This window comes from Triplophysa rosa, linkage group LG15, assembly GCF_024868665.1.
Source record: "Triplophysa rosa linkage group LG15, Trosa_1v2, whole genome shotgun sequence".
In the NCBI taxonomy this organism is placed as follows: Eukaryota; Metazoa; Chordata; class Actinopteri; order Cypriniformes; family Nemacheilidae; genus Triplophysa; species Triplophysa rosa.
In genome coordinates this window covers 24,718,326-24,739,322 of record NC_079904.1, presented here as the reverse complement: position 1 = coordinate 24,739,322, position 20,997 = coordinate 24,718,326, and the positions used below count along the sequence as shown (strand labels likewise).

Here is a 20,997-nt window from a genome sequence, read left to right as displayed (position 1 = left end):
ATGATTTAACAACGAAAATACACTATCATATTCCCGTAACAGTATAAAATAAACAGGTAGAATGATTTTATAGCACAAAAAAATGACGTAACATTGATGTGCGCATGCCTGGTAGGATATTGTTTCTTTTGGCTTATGTTGCATTAGCTCGCTTTAGCAGATAAGTTAACTTTGCATATAAAAACGTTGCCCAACAACTTTCATATAACGGAATTTGTGTTAGCCTTTTGTTGACATTTTCAATGACAACTCGATGTAAATTTCACCGTCGTTGTCTTTTCCACTCACGTTTTCTCTCCTCGTGTCGAGTTTTCTTTGCCTAGTGCAGTATTAAACGGACTATGCTAAAAGCTGCATGCTGCCTGGCTGTTGTCGCAATTATTATTCATATCCATATCAAGTAAAAATGTCAAGAGCTTATCATCGTTATCGCGATTCGGTATGATATTGTTTATCGGCCCAGCCCTAAATTCAGATTATAGTAGTTTATTCGTTTATAGTAGTATTTGTCCAATTTCCCAGATTATTGTTCATGTTCAAAAGATTCCCTCTTATACACACACAGACAGTCCAAAGCGCCAGGCAAGCATTTGTTTTCTATTGTACAACTACGACTGAACTAATGGCGGTACCCATTTACTTCTATTGTACAGACACGAAACCACCAAGGAAAGTCAATCGGTACCACTGTTGTTTGATTACCAGCATATTTTCTTTTGTGTTCTGTGAAAGAAAGAAAATCATACAGTTTTAAAATGACAAGAGGGTGAGTAAATAATGACAGAATTTTCATTTTAGGATGAACTATCCCTTTGAGGAACAAAAATCTATTGAAATGTAACTGGTTTAATCAGTACATGTTTTTAGGACCCCCAGGACCAAAGGGTGAGAAGGGTGATGTGGGGCCGCTGGGACCTGCTGGTTTTCCTGGTCTGACTGGAACAAGAGGTATCATCATACCACACACACATCTCTTTACATGATTGTTCATTCACACCCTACGTTGTTTTTTTTATCTCATGCTTTGGAGGAATTCAATAAAAGACAATCAAGGATTCACTCGGTGTAGGACAGTGATTGTCAGCATGATGCGATTGTTTCCCCCTCTCACATATGCAATATAAGCATATAACATGATGTCTAAATGTAGTTTTATTTGTTTCTCTGAAGTTTATGATGAGAAATGATGATTCACCCAGCGCAGGAGTGATTGACAGCGAGATGCGCTCGTTTTACCCTCTCACATACATACAACAGCAACATACAACATTAGACATCATTTAGACACTTTCAAGGAGAATTTGTTACTTTTGAATTCTGGCCATTAACAGTGCACTGTCATCACTTTATTAACGGTTGCTGCACTGCTGCTTCAGCTTGCGAAGTGAATGCTTGCGTCAGAGCATTAATGTCGACTAGTTTGTGCAACTCCTACTACTTACTACTGAATTTTGTATTTTGTGTAGTGGAGGGGCTTCACCACAGAAAGTGATCAAAACGTGACAATTGTTGAATTTGTGGGACAGAGAAGCTGCTGATACACAGTATACAGTGTGTGAAAGCAGTCAAGTTAGTGAGGCATGCACTCGTTTTAGTTTGACTTAATGTTACTTCCAGATTTATTTGCGAACTTTTTTGAGACCTGTAGCAGGCACATCAAATTTGAAATTAATTTTGTGCATAAAATTGCCACATTTCTGAATTTAAACATTTGTTATGGTTTCTTTATTACACGGCTCGTTGGAATGCTTGATTCTGATTGGCCAGTCGCGACATTTGCAGGTTGGTTGTTCCCAGATAAATGGCTTTTCCTTGCAGAAGGTCTGCATTCGGTAATAATGAGCTAATAAAATATTTTAAATTCACATTTCATGTGGCAAGTAGCCGTGTGATAAGCGGGATAAAGTACAAGCAGCCGGCTGTTATCGTGACATAAGCCCCTTCTGTTTGATCACACTTATTGTTATTAGGATTTAGGACACTTATAGGATTATTTCTGCCATAACAACCGGCTGCCTGTACATTATCCCTTACATGTTCTATTGTGAATAAAATATTGGCTCATGTGATTTATAAGTCTTTTAGATTTCATTTTATTCAAATTTAAAAAAACGTCCAAACATTTCCGGAATTCGGGTTGTAGATATGTGGATGTTTTTTTGTTTTGTTTACTTTTCTCTATTTCATATGATTATATTATTAGGGCTATATCTCTATTTATTGTTTGTATTTACATGTTTTTGACTTAACTCAAGATATTTAACTCAAGCTTTGATTACCACATTCATTTTTTGAGGCGATAATCATTTGAAAGTCATTTATAGAGGCAATATTTAACTGACAGTTTTTATTTGTATTAATATGTTTATTATTAGGTTTGCCAGGGGAGAGGGGCATTCAGGGTCCTCGGGGACTGGCTGGACAAGGTGGTAAGGATGGGCAAGATGGAGAAAAAGGAGCTATTGGCCCTGAGGGGCCCAAAGGTTAGAGCTTTGCATGGTCACCGACCCCTACACACACACAAAAACATTTCTTCTAACTCAGAGGAAGCTTCTATCCTTACAGCAATGCACCGGAACCATCTGACTACAAGATTATAGTTCACTTATTTTGTCAAAGTAACACAGCTATAAGTACAAGCAGGTGTGTTACAATTACGTTGGAACCATATATTTCATGTACAGTTTAGTCTAAACCTTGCAAAAATGACCATGGTTTTATTACAGTTTAAACAAACAAACCAAAACGTCTTGGTTACGGATGTAACCTCAGTTCCCTGATGGAGGGAACGAGACGTTGTGTCGAGCAAACAGATGGGGTTCGCTCTTGAGAACCTATCAACTTCTGACTAGTTTAGAAAAGGCCAATGAAATTGGCGAATGAAATTTGCATGCCGGACTCCGCCCCCGGATATCCGGGTATAAAAGGGAAACAGCATGCTGCATTCATTCACCTTTTGGTCTGAGGAGCCTGAGCATCCCTCGACCGCTGCGGCGGGCGGACAGCGTTGTGGCAAGAAGGACACAACGTCTCCCTTTCTGTCGGTCTCTCAACGTTGTGTCGAGCCGACAGATGGGGTTCCTATGGAAAATGCCACAGCGCTGTGCCGCATCACAATCTCCAGCGGAGCGACGCTGACTGGCCTGGGCGAGTCAGACAAGCGCTAGCGCGAAATTGTAACCGTCCAGTGGAGAGGTAGGGGGTCCCAGAGCTTTTGAAGAAAAGGTGGGAAGCCCCTGCCACCGGCCGTCACGGGCGGAGGCCTTGATTCTCTTAAAGCGAGAAGCCGCCCCGCACCGTAAGGGCCACTGGGTAAGCAACCCCTGGGGGAAAAACGCTACAGAGACCACTACCTCTGTAGGGAGGAATTAGTGGAGACAACTCAACTGTTACCCGGCGTAAGGGGGCAGGGCTGCTCTCCCGTAGAGCGAGGTCGGTGGCGGCGCAGAGTTCCTGCATAAGCGCTGGGTCGGTCTTACCCTCGTGGAGCTCTCTCAACGCCTTGGCCTGGCAGGAGCCATAGCGTGGAGAAAGGAGGCAGCTTGGTCCACCGCAATGTATGCTCTCGACACCAGAGATGCAGAGACCCCACATGCTTTGGACGAGAGTCTAGGTCAAGCCCCCCAGATGGTCGCCGCCTGCGGACACGAGTGCACCGCGGCGGCACACTCCACCTGGGGGACATAGACATATCCTCTAGCTGCCTCACCCTCGAGGGAAGAGAGGGTGACAGAACTTTGTTTGACGTGAACGTGCCGGAAAGGGGGCGTTCCAGGTCTTATTAAGTTCCTCATGCACTTCCGGTAAACACGGCACTGGGGGCAGGCGTGGCTTGGAGCCGCGCTCAACCCCGAGGCGCCATGTAGCCAGCCGCGAGCGTTGGGAGAGGCAGTGCGGGCACTGCAACCCAATGCTCACAGCGGCCCGGGAAAGCATGGCTGACATTTCGACGTCCGCTTCTTCCTGGGCTCGACCCCCTGAGGGAGGGAGCCCAAGGAATAGTCAGAGTCGGATGGCAGTACGTCACCCCCCGATGCTGCAAGAGACATCTCATCATCACGCATCGTGTCCGAATACGTGTTTGAGGAACAAGTGGGACCGTCTCCTGGGGAACAGTCAGACGAGCGAGATGAGGTGCGAACGGTCCGTGAGCCAGTGGCTCACAGTAATCCTCATATCACCCTCGCTGCTTGCCGTAGTGGGCAAGCAGCGTCACGGAACGGGGAGCAGACGAGGTGGTGGCTGAGTCCCGTGGGAACACAGCCACCTGTGACGCAACGTCTGAATCGTCAACCACCCGGATACGCAGACGTATCCACAACGTCTGCCCCAGCGTGCTGGAAGCAGACATCGTGTCTGTCCCCCTCCTCGATGAGTGTGTTGCACCCATGAGAACAGCAGGATATGCCACGCTGGAGAAATTTGCTCTTTTAGAGAAAAAAAACTCGAACACTTCTGGAACTGCCGAGACGCCCAGGGAAGTCACTGCAGGAAGGGACCATCCGCTGCACCACGTCATAAGAGTCCAGCAGTAATTCGGCGTAGAGATTGAAGTCTCGAAGTCGATCAGTGTGAAGGCTCCGAAGAATAAAAGGTGAATGAATGCAGCACGCTGTCTCCCTTTTATACCCGGATATCCGGGGGCGGAGTCCGGCATGCAAATTTCATTCGCCAATTTCATTGGCCTTTTCTAAACTAGTCAGAAGTTGATAGGTTCTCAAGAGCAACCCCATCTGTCGGCTCGACACAACGTCGAGAGACAGACAGAAAGGGAAACATGGTTGTGATAGTTAAACCACTTTGCGTCTAAAACCAACTTAAACCATGGTTACTGTAAAACAGTTGCTTTGCCAGTGCATTACTACAAGTGGTTAAATAAAGCTAACACTGTTGAATTAGTGGGAAACCTTGTTAGATCAATATCATAGACCAAAGTCAATTAGAATTTAGAATGTTGGTGTTTTGTAAAGTTTGTTGGATCAGTGTGAATTATCCTTGAGAAAGCACGATACATTTGTGGTCAAAAGTTTACATACACTTGGGAAGAACATTTATGGGTGGTTTCCCGTACAGGGTTTAAGACTAGTCCTAGACTAAAATAAATGTTAGAGCTGTCTGAACTGAAAACAACTTGCACTGGCATATTTTAAAATACATCAGTGCCATTGTTTTGTGTCAAAATGCACATGAGTAATGTTTTTCGTAAGGCATGTTTGTAAAAACTACTTAAATGCCTAATCTAACTAAAGCCTAGTCCTGGCTTAATCTAATCTCTGTCTGGGAAACCGCACCATGTATATATCATGGTAGACTTGAGCTTCCAAAGATTTCTGCAGCTCTTGTATTTGTAATGAAATGATTGAAACGCATATATCTCTGTCACAAAAACACTTTCATGCATCCCAGGGGTTAAATTGGGCCGGGGCCATCCGGGGCACATCTCACGACCGTCTCGCTCTGCTCCCCACATGTTTCTGGCTCTTCCGGTGTTATGGAGCAGCACTCCGTCGTGCCCCAGTATAAATCTCAAGTTTAAGTAACAATTTACCTTTTTTGTAAGTGTACTGTATACACTTACATTGATAATCGCGGAAAAACTGAACTATATGCAACGTAGTAACCCAACTCGCACACTTACATTTACCACGTGCGCACAGAAATTATTCCCTGCATTCCATTCCAAAGTGATCATCCCTATACCCTGCTCACTTCGACAAGCTTCTTGATGTGTAAGCTCTGAAGGCAATTGTCAGTTGGAAATTCAATTGGAAAAAGGAGCAGTAAAAACAACGTCATTTTCTCTTTATTTGGAGTGAAGTTTCGTATGGTGTCCCCTTCCCGAAGGGCCCTTCGGAGGGAGAAATATTCTGTCTGGAACGCACCGCATGTCTGCGCGTGCTTGTTGTGTTTCCTTTCAGCAGCGCCCACACAATGCTTATTTGCGAGTTGTAGATATGATGCTGTCATGGTTATGCCCCATCTTGTCTTGCTTTTCTTGATCTTGTGGCAGAGCCATGACAGAACCTCTTGTTTTATGTGGAGAGAGGCGTTTTGACCCTGTTGGTTTTCCACTCTCCGGTGTTGCATCTCTGTTCCCGCCCTTTCGTCTCGTTATTGATTGTTAATTAGTTCATGCCCCACACCTGTTCCCTCTTGATTTATCCTCTTTATAATGCCCTTGTGTCTTCTGTGTTGTGCTGGTTCATTGTGCTGTGTGGTGTTTCATGTGGGTGAGTTCGTGTCCTGTTAGTATAGTTTAGTCTTTTGTAATATGTAGTAAATGTTATGTCTTGTTTAGTGTAGTTAGTTTGTTCTTGTAATACTCTTGTTTTACCCCCTCGTGGGTTTTTGTTTTGTGTGTTTTATTATTTATTAAAAGTCCATGTTAACCCCTTATCCTCTGTCTGCGTCCGGGTCCTCTGCTCTTGTATCTTCGTGTCTCACCCCGAAATGTGACAGATGCGTTATAACAGCAACCACTTATTATTCTTTAAGCTTTATCGTTACCACAGGGTTCTTTAAGGTTTATATTGATGTAACCAAATTACACTCTAATTTTCATAAAACATTAAGCATACACATGGAATCAATCAACAATTGCTTATATTAATACACCACCTTTAAGCCATGCAAAAGCCTGTTAGACACAATACAAAAGCACATGAGTTCACCAATCAAACAAATTTCTTTAAATCAGTCCAGTTTAAACAGTTTGTGAAGTCTCAAAAGCCAAGATGAGTCCACAAAAAAATTATTCCACAAAAAAAGATTAGTCCACAAAAAAGTAAAGGTCTCACCCAGGTTAACTTCTCAGGGAATTCTGGATTGCACAAGCCTTGTCCAGGTAAGCAAAAGTGTTCCACATACGATCCCAGAAAGAGAAAACTTTATAATCCACTGATAATGAGCACCAAAAACAAACAAATTTCCCAGTCCATGTGCTTGGCCAAAGTCTAAGTTCAAGACTCTGCTCCTGGCCTACAAGACCACCACTGATTTGGCACCCCCTTACCTTCACTCGCTAATGCAGACTTATATACCCACCAGATCCCTACGCTCTGCAAACGAACGACGTCTTGTGGTGCCATCCCAAAAAGGTAAAAAATCACTCTCACGTACATTCTCGGGATCGGCTCCACATTTATGGAATGACCTGCCAGCTGCTACAAGATCAGCAGATTCTGTATCCATCTTTAAGAACCGTCTGAAAACACATCTCTTCCGTCAACACCTGACCGATCAGTTCTGACTTCTATCTCTTTCCTACTCTTTAAAAAAAAAACATAGCTCTGTATACTGTGATAGGCTATGTGAGACCAATTTTCTTTTATTGCACTTATGCTTTTTGTTGTCCTTATGTTGTTCCAATTGCTTCCATTGTTTCCCTCATCTGTAAGTCGCTTTGGATAAAAGCGTCTGCTAAATGACTAAATGTAAATGTAAGTTCATGTCAATATAATTGGGCAGAACAAGACCATTTTCCAACACCTTTGTTTACTGGCTTTTCAGCATGCCCTCTCCTCTTTTAAAACAAAATGGCCACCCCTTTATTTCCTGGAGGATGTAAAAATAAAAGTTCTAAAAAAACCTCCATAACAAAAATGTACACAAACAATTCCCACCAAATAAATACCTGCACTTTATTTTTGTTTATTTTGTGGCAATGTCACAGCGTGGCCTCGCTTCTCGTCCAGTGCGCACTTTTAACATTTCAAGTCATATGAGCTGTTTGCGAAGAAAGACTCGACTTCCAAATGATGTCATTTTAATCCAATTCAAGTGGTTTGTTCATAGTATGTGCAGCAGCGATGCACAAGTTAATGGGTCATCTCCATCATTGTGAATATTGTATGAAGTTTTGACAGAAAAATACTGGAAATACACAGGTCATACATACAATTCAGTGGACATCAATAGATGAAGATATTTAATATTGACACAAGGAAAGGGCACATGTCTACAGAAAGGTTTTATTCTTATCACATGTAGCTTTGTAAACTGCTGGAGTTTAGAATGAGTTTGATCAGCATTTTAATGTTCATAGCAAAGCTCTCTCAATTTATGTTTTACGGTTTGTCAATTAATAAGATGATAAGCTTCGTATACACACCCCTCAAAATCCCCCACAGAGCCCCGGCACATAACAAATCCCAATTTAACCCTTGATGCATCCCCTGAAAATATAATCAAATCTGTGGGGTCAAAAGTATTCTTCCGTTATTGATGCACAAAGTTGTCCTAGAAAAATTGACTTTGTGGTGTGGGCTCTTAACTTCTTGTCAGAAGATTTAAATCATATTTCTTTTCCTGAATTTAATTACAAAAAAGACAAATCCTTACATATTCTTGGTTCATTACATGTATTTTTTCTTTACATTTCTTTGATTGTTGCATACAAGGTCATGAGAATCGGTAATGCAGAGCATAAATGAACATACATTGCCCTCCATTATTATTGGCACCCTTGGTAAATATGAGCAAAGAAGGCTGAAAAAATCTGCATTGTTTCTCCTTTTGATCTTTTATTAAAATAATCTACAATATTCCAATTTGAAGTGGGGGGAATATCACTGTAACTCAACTCAACTTTATTTATATAGCACTTTTTACAATTTTCATTGTTACAAAGCAGCTGTACATAAGACATATTGACTATAAGCAAAACAATTAACGTCGTACCTGCAAAAACAAGAAAAAGTTGAAAACACAGAAGACAGACATACCTACATACAAAACACTCCACACACACAATATGCACACGTACTAACACACATAGACATAGACACACGGACGCGCACGCACACACACACGCTCAGTGAGAGCACACATTTAAGATAAAGGAGAGAGAAGCACAGGTCAAATATAACAGACTATAAATTGCTATATGCAATATTAATTAAGTAAAACTTTAAAATTCTAAAGCAGCCCCCCCGGCCAGGCAAATAGTGCAAAAAACAGTATGCAAACGGTGGCGAGGAACCCAAAACTCTAAAGGAGAAAAAAAAACTCAGGAGAACCCAGGCCCAACCAGGGGATTCCAGTTCCCCTCTGGCAAAAGCTGCTGCCTCTGCACATGCTCCAGAGAGCTTGCACAAGGCTAAATAAAATAAATAAACTTACTAATAAAGTAAATTATAGTTTAAGATTATCATTAATAATCTAATAGCATTTGAAATTTTGTGGTGAAGACGTGTCAGGTGACTGCGTCCTTCTTTATCCAGCTCTATCATCTCAGCTCTTGTCAGATCGCCGCTTCCCATTCTCCGCTCTACCATCAGGTCAGGCCATGAAGACGTGTCAGGTGACCGCGTCCTTCTTTATCCAGCTCTATCATCTCAGCTCTTGTCAGGTCGCCGCTTCCCATTCTCCGCTCTACCATCAGGTCAGGCCATGAACTGCATCCTGCTCGCTGTGGTAACCTTGGAACAATGAGACAAGACTGGCTGAGAGTAGAGTACTGTTCTGCACTCTTTGATGCAACAAGTACATCAGTTGTGTTAGGCTGCTGTTTTAACATCAGCAGCCTAAACCCTCAGAAGATTTATATTATGGAAGAGTAGTGTATGCAAGATTAAAAAGATGCGTCTTTAGTCTAGATTTAAACTGACAGAGTGTGTCTGCCTCCCGGACAGTGCAGGGAAGACTATTCCAAAGTTTAGGCACTAGATAGGAAAAGGATCTGCCACCTGCACTTGATTTTGAAATTCTAGGTATTACCAACTGACAGGACGCCTGAGAGCGTAATGCACGTGAAGGACTGTAATACAAAAGGAGTTCATTCAAGTATTGAGGAGCTAAACCATGTAGGGCTTTATAGGTAATAAGCAAGGTTTTAAAATTAACGCGATGCTTTATAGTGTAAGGTTGACAGAACCGGGTTAATATGTTCATACTTTTTTGTACGTGTAAGAACTCGAGCTGCTGCGTTTGGACCAGTTGGAGTTTTTGTAATAAGCCTGCAGGGCAACCACCTAACAGTGCATTACAGTAGTCTAGTCTTGATGTCATGAATGCATGAATTAACTTCTCTGCATCTGACATTGACAGCATATGACGTAGTTTAGATATATTCTTCTAGAATAACGAGGAAGGCAGGACGAGTGCGAAATTTGCATGAAAAACAGCTCTGAGTCTTTTCTATTATGTCTGACGAGGTTTGAGAATATATGGCAAGTCATCCGAGTCATTTCCTTCATAGAGAATCTCTTAAGATCCTTCAAATGTTGGTGCTCCCTCTTCTTCATCCCACTCATTTTCTATAGTGTTCAGGTCAGGGAACTGGGATGGCTATTGCAGGATCTGGATTTCGCGTTCTGTGACCCATATTTTGTTGATTTTGTTGTTTATTTTGAACCAATGTGCTGATGGAAGATCTAATAATTATAATATTTCTAGAAGATTAAGTTTAGTTTTTTTATTTGTTGGTATTTAATATAAAACATGATGCCATGTATCTGAACAAAATGTCCAGGACCTCTGGTATAAAGTAGGTTCACAAGAATAAAGATCTGGTGGTATATTTAACTGTGGATATGGGACATTTTTTATCCCTGTGTGCACCAAACCTATCTTGTGTTATTGCCGCCAAAAAAATTTGTTTCATTTCATATGGTCATAGAACCCAGTCCTGGTTGAAGAGTATGGCAGATTAATATGGTGGAGTTTGTTTTTGCATGAGAGCAGAAGATTTGTTTCTTGAACAGTATCCCAAACAACTTGTGGTGATGGAGGTGCAGTTTTCCTTTATTTTTTATTAAATGCTGTCTGACCCCAAAATTCAACTGATTAATGCACTTTCCATCTGTGCTCTTTGAAGAGTCTTTGGCCACTCAAATTCTTCTCCTCGCTGTATATATAGACACTCATCCTGTTTCATGCAGATTTTCAACATCTCCAATCCATTAAAGGGCTCATCGTATGAGCACTATCAACAAGTTGGTATGATTTATTAGGGTCTTCATGAAATGTCTGTAACATATTTTTCTTAAAAACACTCAATGGCTGTGTAAACAAAACCCTTTTTGCCTCGTCAAAAAAAGCTATGCTCACAGCAACCCGTTTTGGTGCATGTCTCTTTAACTGATAATGAGTTACAGCGAACCCCACCCCACTTCCGTCCGGCGAGTCAACACAACACACGTTGGCAATGGTTTAGCTAAGTTATGTTTCCTGAACTCCTCTGCGGTTAGTTTTGTTTAAAATGTCTCAAATCATTCGTCCGGAGACTAAAATGTCCGTCACAGCAAACAGCGCTCACATTGTGCGTGTATGCTTGCCTAAAATCCACGGAATGCGCACCTGCAGATCTCAGTGGAATTACGTGGATTTTAGCGCTTGTCGTTGACAAGTTATATAACGTTACACACACAACGTGAGAGCAAGTTTGCTGTGACAGATTTTTCAGCCTAAGCACGAATTATTTGAGATGTTTAAAATGAAACTGACCCCAGTGTTCGCCCGTTCATTAGCAAAACAAACAGCTTGCCGCAGCTAAACATATTAACGCACATAATGTACTAACATACATACAGCTAAACTCCAAGTGCCCATTTGCCAAATAACATATAAATATAGAGTAAGTTTAACACTGGCTTTGAATGTTCTATTTATTTTGTGTAGCTCAACAGAACTAGATTCTTTGGTTTTATCCATTGTGATAAATGATTAAGGGGTTTGGGCTTTGTGTTACTAATATTTATTCTCCTGTGAAACAAGAAGTCATGACTGGACAACATCATGTTTCAAGTCACCTTGGTGTGCTAAGAAAATGTAAATATCAGTGGGAATATACTTGGGAGATATTTTACTCATAAGAATTTCTAAGGGTGCCAATAATTGTGACCAGGGTGTATAAGAGAAAAACATTTTTTCATAATGTGATATTCCCCCCACTTCACATTGTTTTACTTTAATTAAATGTTGGAATATTGTAGATTTTTTAAATAAAATATCAAAAGGAGAAACAATGCAGATTTATTTTTACAGCCTACTTTGCTCATATTTACCAAGGGCGCCAAGAATAGTGGAGGGCACTGTACGTCTCAAAAATGTTACTTTAATGTACTGTAACTCCTTTTTTGATGATTTTGGGAAATATTCCAAGATTTTGAGTTTTACTTCTAAACTTTGTACATGTGTTGCATGTAAATGTTTGCCAAGCATACCTAAAGGGATAGTTCACCCAAGAATGCAAATTCTATCATTACTTGTTCTTAAGTCATTCCACACCCATAAGACCTTTGATCATCTTCAGAACACAAATTAAGATAGCTTTGTTGAGGTCCGAGAGCTTTCTGGCCCCCATAGACAGCAACGCAGCATACACTCAAAGCGTAGAAAGTGAGTAAAGATCATTAAAACAGTCCATGTGACTAGAGTTGCCCACTGGAGCTAAGCAGGTCTGAGCCTGGTCAGGAGACCTGCGGGGAAAACTAGGTTGCTACTGAAAGAGGTGTTAGTGAGGCCAGCAGGGGGTGCTCACCCTGTGGTCTGTGTGGGTCCTAATGCCCCAGTATAGTGACGGGGGAACTATACTGTCAAAAGCACTTTCCTTCGGATGAGATGTTAAACCGAGTGTAATAAAGCTCAATAAAACGGGAAGGAAGGAGGCGGGAACCGGCGAACATTCAAAACATTTAATCAAAATTAATAAATAATAAATCCAGCAGTAAAAAGGCCGGCAGCCCCTCACGGACGACTGCCGGCCACACGAACATAAATGCATAAACAAAACTTAGTATTTCCGGGCCCGGTCCTCTCTCGTCAGCAGTCCTGTCGCTCGTCCTCTTATGCTCCCAAGCTCCCCCGTGAGGCATGCGGGACCGGTGTGCGTACAGCTGATACTTATTATCACTCACGCCACCGGCCCCGCCTTCCTGTCCCACGGCTCTCATCCCGCCTTCCTCGCTACACCGAGGTCCTGACTCTCTGTGGTCATTAAAAATCCCAGGATGGCCTCCGAATAAGAGTAGGGTTGTAACCCAGGCATCCTGGACAAATTTGCCCATTCGCCTATATACTGTCACGGTCCTACCTTCTTGCTTATGAATTTCTAGTCGTGTGGCAGGATCGGGACAGAGTCCTTAGGTTATATGTGAGAAAGCCATGAGATGTTTATGTTTTTGACATCTCGTGTTTTCTCATGTCTTGTCATTGGCCCCGCCCCTCTCGTTTCATGTATTGCTTCCCTGCCGTGTCTAATGTTTCCCACCTGCCCTGTGTAATTATCTCTCGTTTGTCTCTCCTTTAAAATGCCCTCTTGTTTCATTGTCTTTTTGCTCATGTATTACTTTTGTACCGTGTATTGTTACAATACTGTGCTATATACCTCGTCTAGTGTTCCTGTTCCCAGCCTTGCCCGTCGTTTGTGAGTTTTGTGTTTTACCCTGTCGTGTTTTGATGTAAGACGTTTGGTCGTGTCCTTTAGTTTAGTTTTTTGCTGTTCTTGTTTTCGTTTTGCCCCCTCGTGGGAAGTCTTTGTTTTCTTTATATCTCTTAGTTTCGTTTTCCCCCATTGAGGGTGTTAGTTTTGTGTTTTATTAGTTAATAAAGTCTTGTTGTGTTAACCCCTTCACTGCCTGCCTGCAATTGGGTTCTCTCCCTTCACACTAGGGATGGGCGATATTATATCGTTTGCGATATACCGGTAGAAATTCCCCACACGATAGGAATTAGTCTTCCCGCGATATAAACGATAAATTCTAGTTGATGACGTCATCCCCTCTCTTTGTAGATATCTTTGTGAGACCCATTCACAGCTCACATGTGAAGTGAAAACGGGTATAGCGGAGGGCGGACATGAAGCTGAGAAAGAGTTTGCACTAAAGCTCTAAATCTCGTTTAGGTTGGCACTGTAGATGCGTCCGAGTTAATGTTTAGTTTCACTTTCGTTTTATTTAATTCGTTTGTTAAGTATTCGTTGATAGTCATAATGCGTTACACCACAACATTTAGTTTGGCTAAAAGTATTTATTTAAACATTCGTTAGATGTTATGCGCGCGTGCGCAAATAGTTTAGTATGATTTCTTGCCTGTTATATACAGGATGAACGGAGCGTCCCGTGCGCAGCTCGCGCCCACATGTGCTTTCATAGCGACACAGCGCGCACAGCACTGCTGCCTGTTTACATACGGTACACATGCGAGTTTGTATTACGTTATTTTAAATACGTTTATGAGCGTATAAAAGCATGGATTATTTAATTAGATTTCTTTTACCCGCATTTTTCTGTTCTCTTTCTGTAGCGCGAGTCATAGACAGATTCAGTGTATGTTGCTGTGAGAAGAGAAGGTTCACACAGTTCAAGAGAGAGTGATTGACAGCGTGATGCGATCGATCGTTTCCACCCAACAATAGAATATATACAGTTTTAGGTATGACATGATGTGTTTATTGAGCTTTAGTTCATTTAACTTTTCTTTACTACAACCTTTTGAAGTCGAATCTCACTATTACATTTTATATTTACAAAAACACTGTAGGTATATTTTAGGAGCTGTTTGATTTGGGGTAAGTTTTACTTTTTGATAATATTTGTTTTTCTGAGGGTCTAGACTACATGCAGCTACTATCACTTGACGCAAAAAACAGCGGTGGATGACATTATGGATATATCGTCATTTTTATCGTTATCGCAAGAAATACCAGGAATTATCGTGATAAAGTTTTAGGGCCATATCGCCCATCCCTACTTCACACTCCTTGACATATACATCATGGCCTCGTAATCGTCCCCATATGTACTAATTGGCTTCCTAACTCTGTCTCCTCTCCACCTATAAGCTGGTGTGTGGTGGGCGTTCTGGCTGCCGTCGCATCATCCAGGTGGATGCTACACATTGGTGGTGCTTGAGGAGATTCCCCCCTTCCATGTAAATGCTTTGAGTACCCAGAAAAGCGCTATATAAATGTAACAAATTATTATTATTATTATTATTATTATTAGAGTGGTTCAAACTCCGTTCTACGAAGCGACAAGAATACGTTTTGTGTTTTAAACAATTGAACCATTTCCAGTGTTCCGCATCAGTCTCCAGCACAAGAGTACACTCATGCGTCGCACGATGTTGTAAATGCGCGTTTGAGACTGACGTGGAAGACTGGAAATCGTTAAATTGCTGAACGAAGGTCTTACTGTTGTGGAACGACTCTAGGGTTAGTAATGACAGAATTTTCATTCTGTAGTGAACTATTCCTTTAAATTCTTCTCAAAGCTGAGCATCAATCTCAGCTCAATCAAACTGTGAAACACATCAAAGCAACATGAATACAACCTCTTTAATGCTTCTTTACTAAGATATTTCAATAAAGAGCGATGACTCTCCAAAGTTCACCAGTGCTGTACATGAGCACTGTCCATGAGCCAGAAGTTTACTCTGGGCTTTACTCTCTTTTTTTTTACTCTGAGTCTCAGTTTCACTCTGATCTCATCTTCTGAGCATGCAGTTCTTCTGAAACACCTTCCAAAACATATAATGATTTCTGTAATGCTCTCCAGAACCCTACACCATCCCCCACTCTCATTTTATTCTCTTCCCAACATCCAACAAAACAACACGCCCGTTCTCTTCTGCAGATGACATTCATTCATTGTAGTCTGAGCTTGTAAAGAGAGCATATGGCTTCCGGTTAGAAATATCACAGTTGAGCCTTTATACCATGCTGTGTTGAAAAACAGGCAGCTCACGTGCATGAGATGTCTGTAAAGCATGTCGTAAATGTACAATGTCTGTATTATGACCAGTGTTCAAACAAACAAATAAATGCCAAATTTGGCAATTATTCAGTCCATTTAAGGAAATTAAACATAATGTTTAGTTTAGTTTAGTTTATTTGTTTATAAAGCACATTTAAAAACAACAGGAGTTGCAACCAAAGTGCTGTACAACAAATATAAAACAAAATTAAAGACATACCCGATCAGTCTAGACAAAACAAAGGGACAAATAAAATTTTACATCCTCAAACAGAATTAAAACATACAGAATAGAAATGGGGTTTCAAGGCAGATTTAAATAGGGAAATAGAAGAAGAAGATCTTATGTGTGAGGGGAAGACTGTTCCAGAGCCTAGGAGCTGCCACCGCAAAAGCCCGGTCGCCTTTCGTTTTAAGACGTGAACGATGGACTGAGAGAAGAGATTGACTAGACGAGACTACAGATATACTGGGGAGCATAACCATGTAAAGCTTTAAAAACAAAGAGCAAAATCTTAAAATCAACACGAAACTGAACCGGGAGCCGGTGTAGAGAGGCAATGTGCTCACGTTTTTTAGTGCCGGTCAATAATCTTGCTGCCGCATTTTGCACTAATTGCAATCGGTTCAAAGATGATTTAGGCAGACCCAGATAAAGTGAGTTACAGTAATCCAACCTTGAAGTTATAAACGCATGAATTACAGTTTGAAGGTCCTTCATGGATAGCATCCTCTTGATTTTAGTATAGTGTATGATTTGAGACACGGGTAAATCTAAACGAGAGCAAAAACCTTTTCTATGAAGTTTGTACAGAAAACTGCTCCTGTAAATTGACCGTGTAATAACATGACAGCAGGTTTCATTTCACATACAGTAACACGGACAGTTCTGTTCATCATTATTTATGGCCAGTATGTTTTATTTTTCCATTGCCAAAACTGGATTTGAGACCAAGACCTTAGATATTGCTTCAGTCGAGAGGGTCATCACAGGTCTGACCATCCGAAGCATTACAGCGTGATGTCTTGATGTGGAATAAATAAATACTGCATCAAAACCAGCAGATACTCCCTCATTTGGGGTTTCAAAAATCTTTCATAGGTATTGAATCAGGTTGAGAACCTCTAGCTTAAAACGAGCATTATTTTCTAACTTGGAGTACTGTCATTCTGGAAAAGACTACGCCCATCAAGAAAGAAATGTTTCACCGTAGGATTTATACTGATCTCAGTAAGAGATCAAACTGCCGCCTACAGCATAACATCATATACACTGTATGTTTTCACTTGTCACAAATCTGTTGGTAAATCCACCCAGCTTCAACAATGTACTCTTAACAAGGATGATAATAAAAATAATAACATGAAACTCATCCTGGGAGGAGCTCTGTGGCGAGACTCTGCTCGAGCTCTGAGCTACTGAATGAGATCAACTGAAATCATGTGAGTCATAGGAGTCGGCGTGGTGGATGGATATCACAACAAAAGGTTATTATAGCAGAAATGTGGGCTGTTTAAATACAGAACGGCATGATCAGGCGCCTCCCTGATCTACATTTAAAACATATTGCTGTTCAAACCTCATTTTGACAGATTATTAATGGCCTCTCCTAAAATGTTTTCAGGAATCTGCTAACAAAAATCACATTACTAGTTACCAATGCCCTACAAAACACAAATTATGCTCAATAGGACTTCAACAAATACTGTGTAACAGCTGCAGGTAGAAATCACCACACCGTTATTCCTATAAAGTCAAGAAGTTCCATATTTATTTCACAGCACAAAATAACAAACAGCACATGAGACAAACATCAAAATAAATGTGTGTTTCATCCGGCAGGTGAGAGAGGAGAGAGGGGACAGAAAGGAGAGAAGGGCGAGCGAGGAGACAAAGGAGAGAAGACAGGTAAATGTTTTTATGTTGTAAAACAGATCAGAGGGTGAATAGGCTGATAAATATTCAGATGGGCATTCATTTCATTTCACTTCAGTTGGAGTGATTGTAAACTCGGCACATTGAAAAGAGCAAAGTAGACCCAATGTAAACACAGGTTTACAAGCCACACAATATGCAGCAGCCATTGACTGTAGAAACAGAAGAGAGAGAACAAATAACATTCCCAAATCACCAAGAGTGAAGCAAAGTGTTGGAAAACTATGAGCAGCAGGTGTGAGACTCGCAAACACTCGTCCAAACCATAAGCAAACACAAGAGATGTTAATCAAGCCTCAACAAACCAACAAAAGAGCTGTATCCTGAAGAAAAGCTGCCCACCCGACAGCACCAGTAAATGAACTCTTTACTGTACGTGAGTCATCATACATGTACAAGTAACCAGCAGCTAAGCTCTCACAGGAGTGTAAACTGAAAAGAAATCTGTGTCTGATTAAGTGGTGAAAACAGTGCCATGTGAAATAGTTTCTTGTCCAAACAAAGGTCAATTCTGCCACCCAGTGGTTAATTCAGGACTGCCGTTTCAAATGTGTGATATATAGATATGAGCATGACAGCATAGCGTAATTCTACAGGCGTTCCTTAAAAAATAGATACACTTCGGTAAAAGAGGAGTCCCTTTTGATGAAAGCTGATGGGATAAATCAGATGATGGCATGTGACAAATTCTGAAGTGCTATCAGAAAAATGTATCATTTTAATAAATGAACATGGATCTGCTTGAAGAAAAAAGGAGGTAGGAATTAAGTGAATGGTTCCTTTGTAGTTGGTTTGATCACATAGTGGTCGAGAGAAGATCAGGAACCTGCTCGTGATGTGATTTGACAGAGTGTCTGTTTCAGCTGAAGAATCTCTGGTGAGGCTGGTGAACGGCTCAGGCCCTCATGAGGGTCGAGTTGAAGTCTTCCACGAACGTCGATGGGGGACGGTGTGTGATGACGTTTGGGACATAAAAGATGGAGACGTTGTGTGCAGGATGCTGGGGTACCGTGGTGCCAAAGAAATCCACAAAACTGGATGGTTTGGACAAGGTCAGCTTTACAGACATGCCACTGAAATGTTGTGAAGCGAGATTTCAAAAACAAATCTCTCCTGTTAAACCTGTCAAACTTGAACTGGTGGTTCATTGCAATGAATCTTTTTAATATTATGTAAGATCATACGAGATCATCCGAAGCCAATAAGCACTGCAGGTGTAATGTTACTGAGGATGTCTGACCTGTGGGAAGTACTTTTATGAGGTGCTGTCTTTGTGTGTCATCATGAGGTAATGGTTTGTGATTGATATCCTGTAGCTCCACTTTTTCTCTCTGTCTGTCTGTCCGTCTCTTTAGGCACTGGTTTTATCTGGATGGACGATGTTGCTTGTGTTGGTACAGAGGACATTATTCACCAGTGTAAGTTCTCCGGCTGGGGCAAAACCAACTGTGGCCATGTAGAGGATGCTGGGGTGACCTGTAATGTGTAAACGTTTTAAATCTCCAAAACCGTGCCGACGGTTTGACTGTGAACCTGTTAGAGCTCATTGGTGTGAAGGAGTTGCAGTAAGAAAGCAGCAAGTAGTCCATCTGAACATCTGACAGTCTGTCAAACAACTACAACACATGAACAGTCATATCTATCACAAAGAACCTAGTTCAGCTAGTCGGATTATGTGTCTACTAAAGGTCTATGCTTTGGTTTGTATTTGATTTGTCATTTTTTACATCTGTTTATAAATTCCAAAGAGTTTTATATTTGATCACTTTTAACTCTATCTCAATGCGGAGCTTTCCTTTGGCTCAGTGGTAAGAGCATGGCGCTATCAAGGCCAAGGTCATGGGTTTGATCCCAGGGATTGCGCATAATTAGAAACAAATGTATAGTATAATGCAATGTAAGACGCTTTGCGTCTGCCAAATGTAAATGAGTTCAAAGGCTTCCGAATGAGCTTTTCATCTGTAACAGGGATCATAACAGGAATGTTTTAGCAGGATGAGCATTCAAACACATCCTCAGTCTGAGGTTCTAACAAATAACAACAGTTTGTACATAAAGCGGTTAAGTCAGTCAGAATTGTGTTAACGCCTGCTACAGATTTCAGCCATCTTATAAGATGCTGTAACAAATCCCACTTTGAGACACGGGTCTAATAAACTTGGGTATGACATGTATATAGACTGAATTATAGGCTGCGATGCAAGTTAGTAAACATCATCAGGGTGCGCTAGTTGAAAACAAACACAGAAACATGAATCACACTTCGGCAGTCACGCTTTTCATGTGCATAAAAAGAGGTGGCGACGTAATGGAACGATATTATTATTCCTTTCAATAATTTACGCCTCCATGGCATTAAACCTTAAGTGCCATGATCGGTGCGCGTTGATCAATACATCATTACATGTTGCATTTTCATTGGCTCCTCAGTAGGTGTAGGCCGTACAGTCATGCTAAAGTTCTAAAACTGCCAGGCTGTCTTGATCGGTCATGACAACGGCCGTCTTTAAATCTCTCTCACTGTACGACATAGTACCAATGACCACGATTGCCCTTTGTCATCTGGGACGGCCCAAAATCATCCAGTCTGAACCTGGCTTTATGAAGCCAACAGTTCAAATAACGGTTTATTCTATATTAATGTGTCCAGTGTTATACATTACAAATTCAATTCAATTTTATTTATATAGCGCTTTTTACAATGTTGCATTGTTTCAAAAAATGTTTTTATATTAAGTCGCCATTCAGTTACGTTACTTATGATCCCTAATCACCATAAATTCACTAGGCCTTTCATGTATTTAAGGTCCATTTAAAACAATAAAGTGTTTGTAAATGTTGTTTTAACATTACTTGTTTGTGTAATGATGATTTCATCGTTCACTTAGAACTTCATATTACATGTCATGTTACATGTTTCAGATTGGCTGATGTTGTGAAGGTCCTGAGACGGGAGTAATTCCTCCGTGTCAGTCACATTATGGGGTGGTTCCTGTACGGAGTTAAGGCTAGTGTTAAGTAAATGTTTGAGCCATCTTACCCCAAACTCCTTGCATTGACATATCCTAAAATATATCAGCGCTATCGTTTCGTCTCAAAATGCATACATGTATGCCACGTTTGTAAGAAGGATTTTAATGTTCTTATTTAACTAAGGCCTAGTCCTGGTTTAATCTAATCCCTGTCTGGGACACCACACCAATGTTTCATTCATTTTATTAAATAATGGTTTTAAACAGCAGTACATTAAATCACTGTCCTTGCCAGTAAATTTTACTTTTTAAATAGTTTTTGAACTACTATTGTATATTTCAACAATTTGAATAAAATGTGTATATATATTCTAAAAATGCTGTATGATTTTTT

General features: G+C 41.0%; 1 protein-coding gene across 3 annotated transcripts in view; it reads left to right on the top strand.

Annotated features, from left to right (window-relative positions):
* Positions 1-20,997, top strand: part of scara5 (scavenger receptor class A, member 5 (putative)) — a 38,029-nt gene extending 17,032 nt beyond the window's left edge. The window contains exons 6-10 of one of the 3 annotated variants that reach the window (XM_057352112.1): positions 868-948; positions 2,376-2,483; positions 17,539-17,604; positions 18,495-18,683; positions 18,987-20,997. In XM_057352112.1, the coding sequence (XP_057208095.1) occupies positions 868-948; positions 2,376-2,483; positions 17,539-17,604; positions 18,495-18,683; positions 18,987-19,120 (578 nt within the window). In that variant the 3' untranslated portion in view covers positions 19,121-20,997. The remainder of the gene's footprint in view (positions 1-867; positions 949-2,375; positions 2,484-17,538; positions 17,605-18,494; positions 18,684-18,986) is intronic. The other 2 variants (XM_057352111.1, XM_057352110.1) reach the window with 2 other exon arrangements.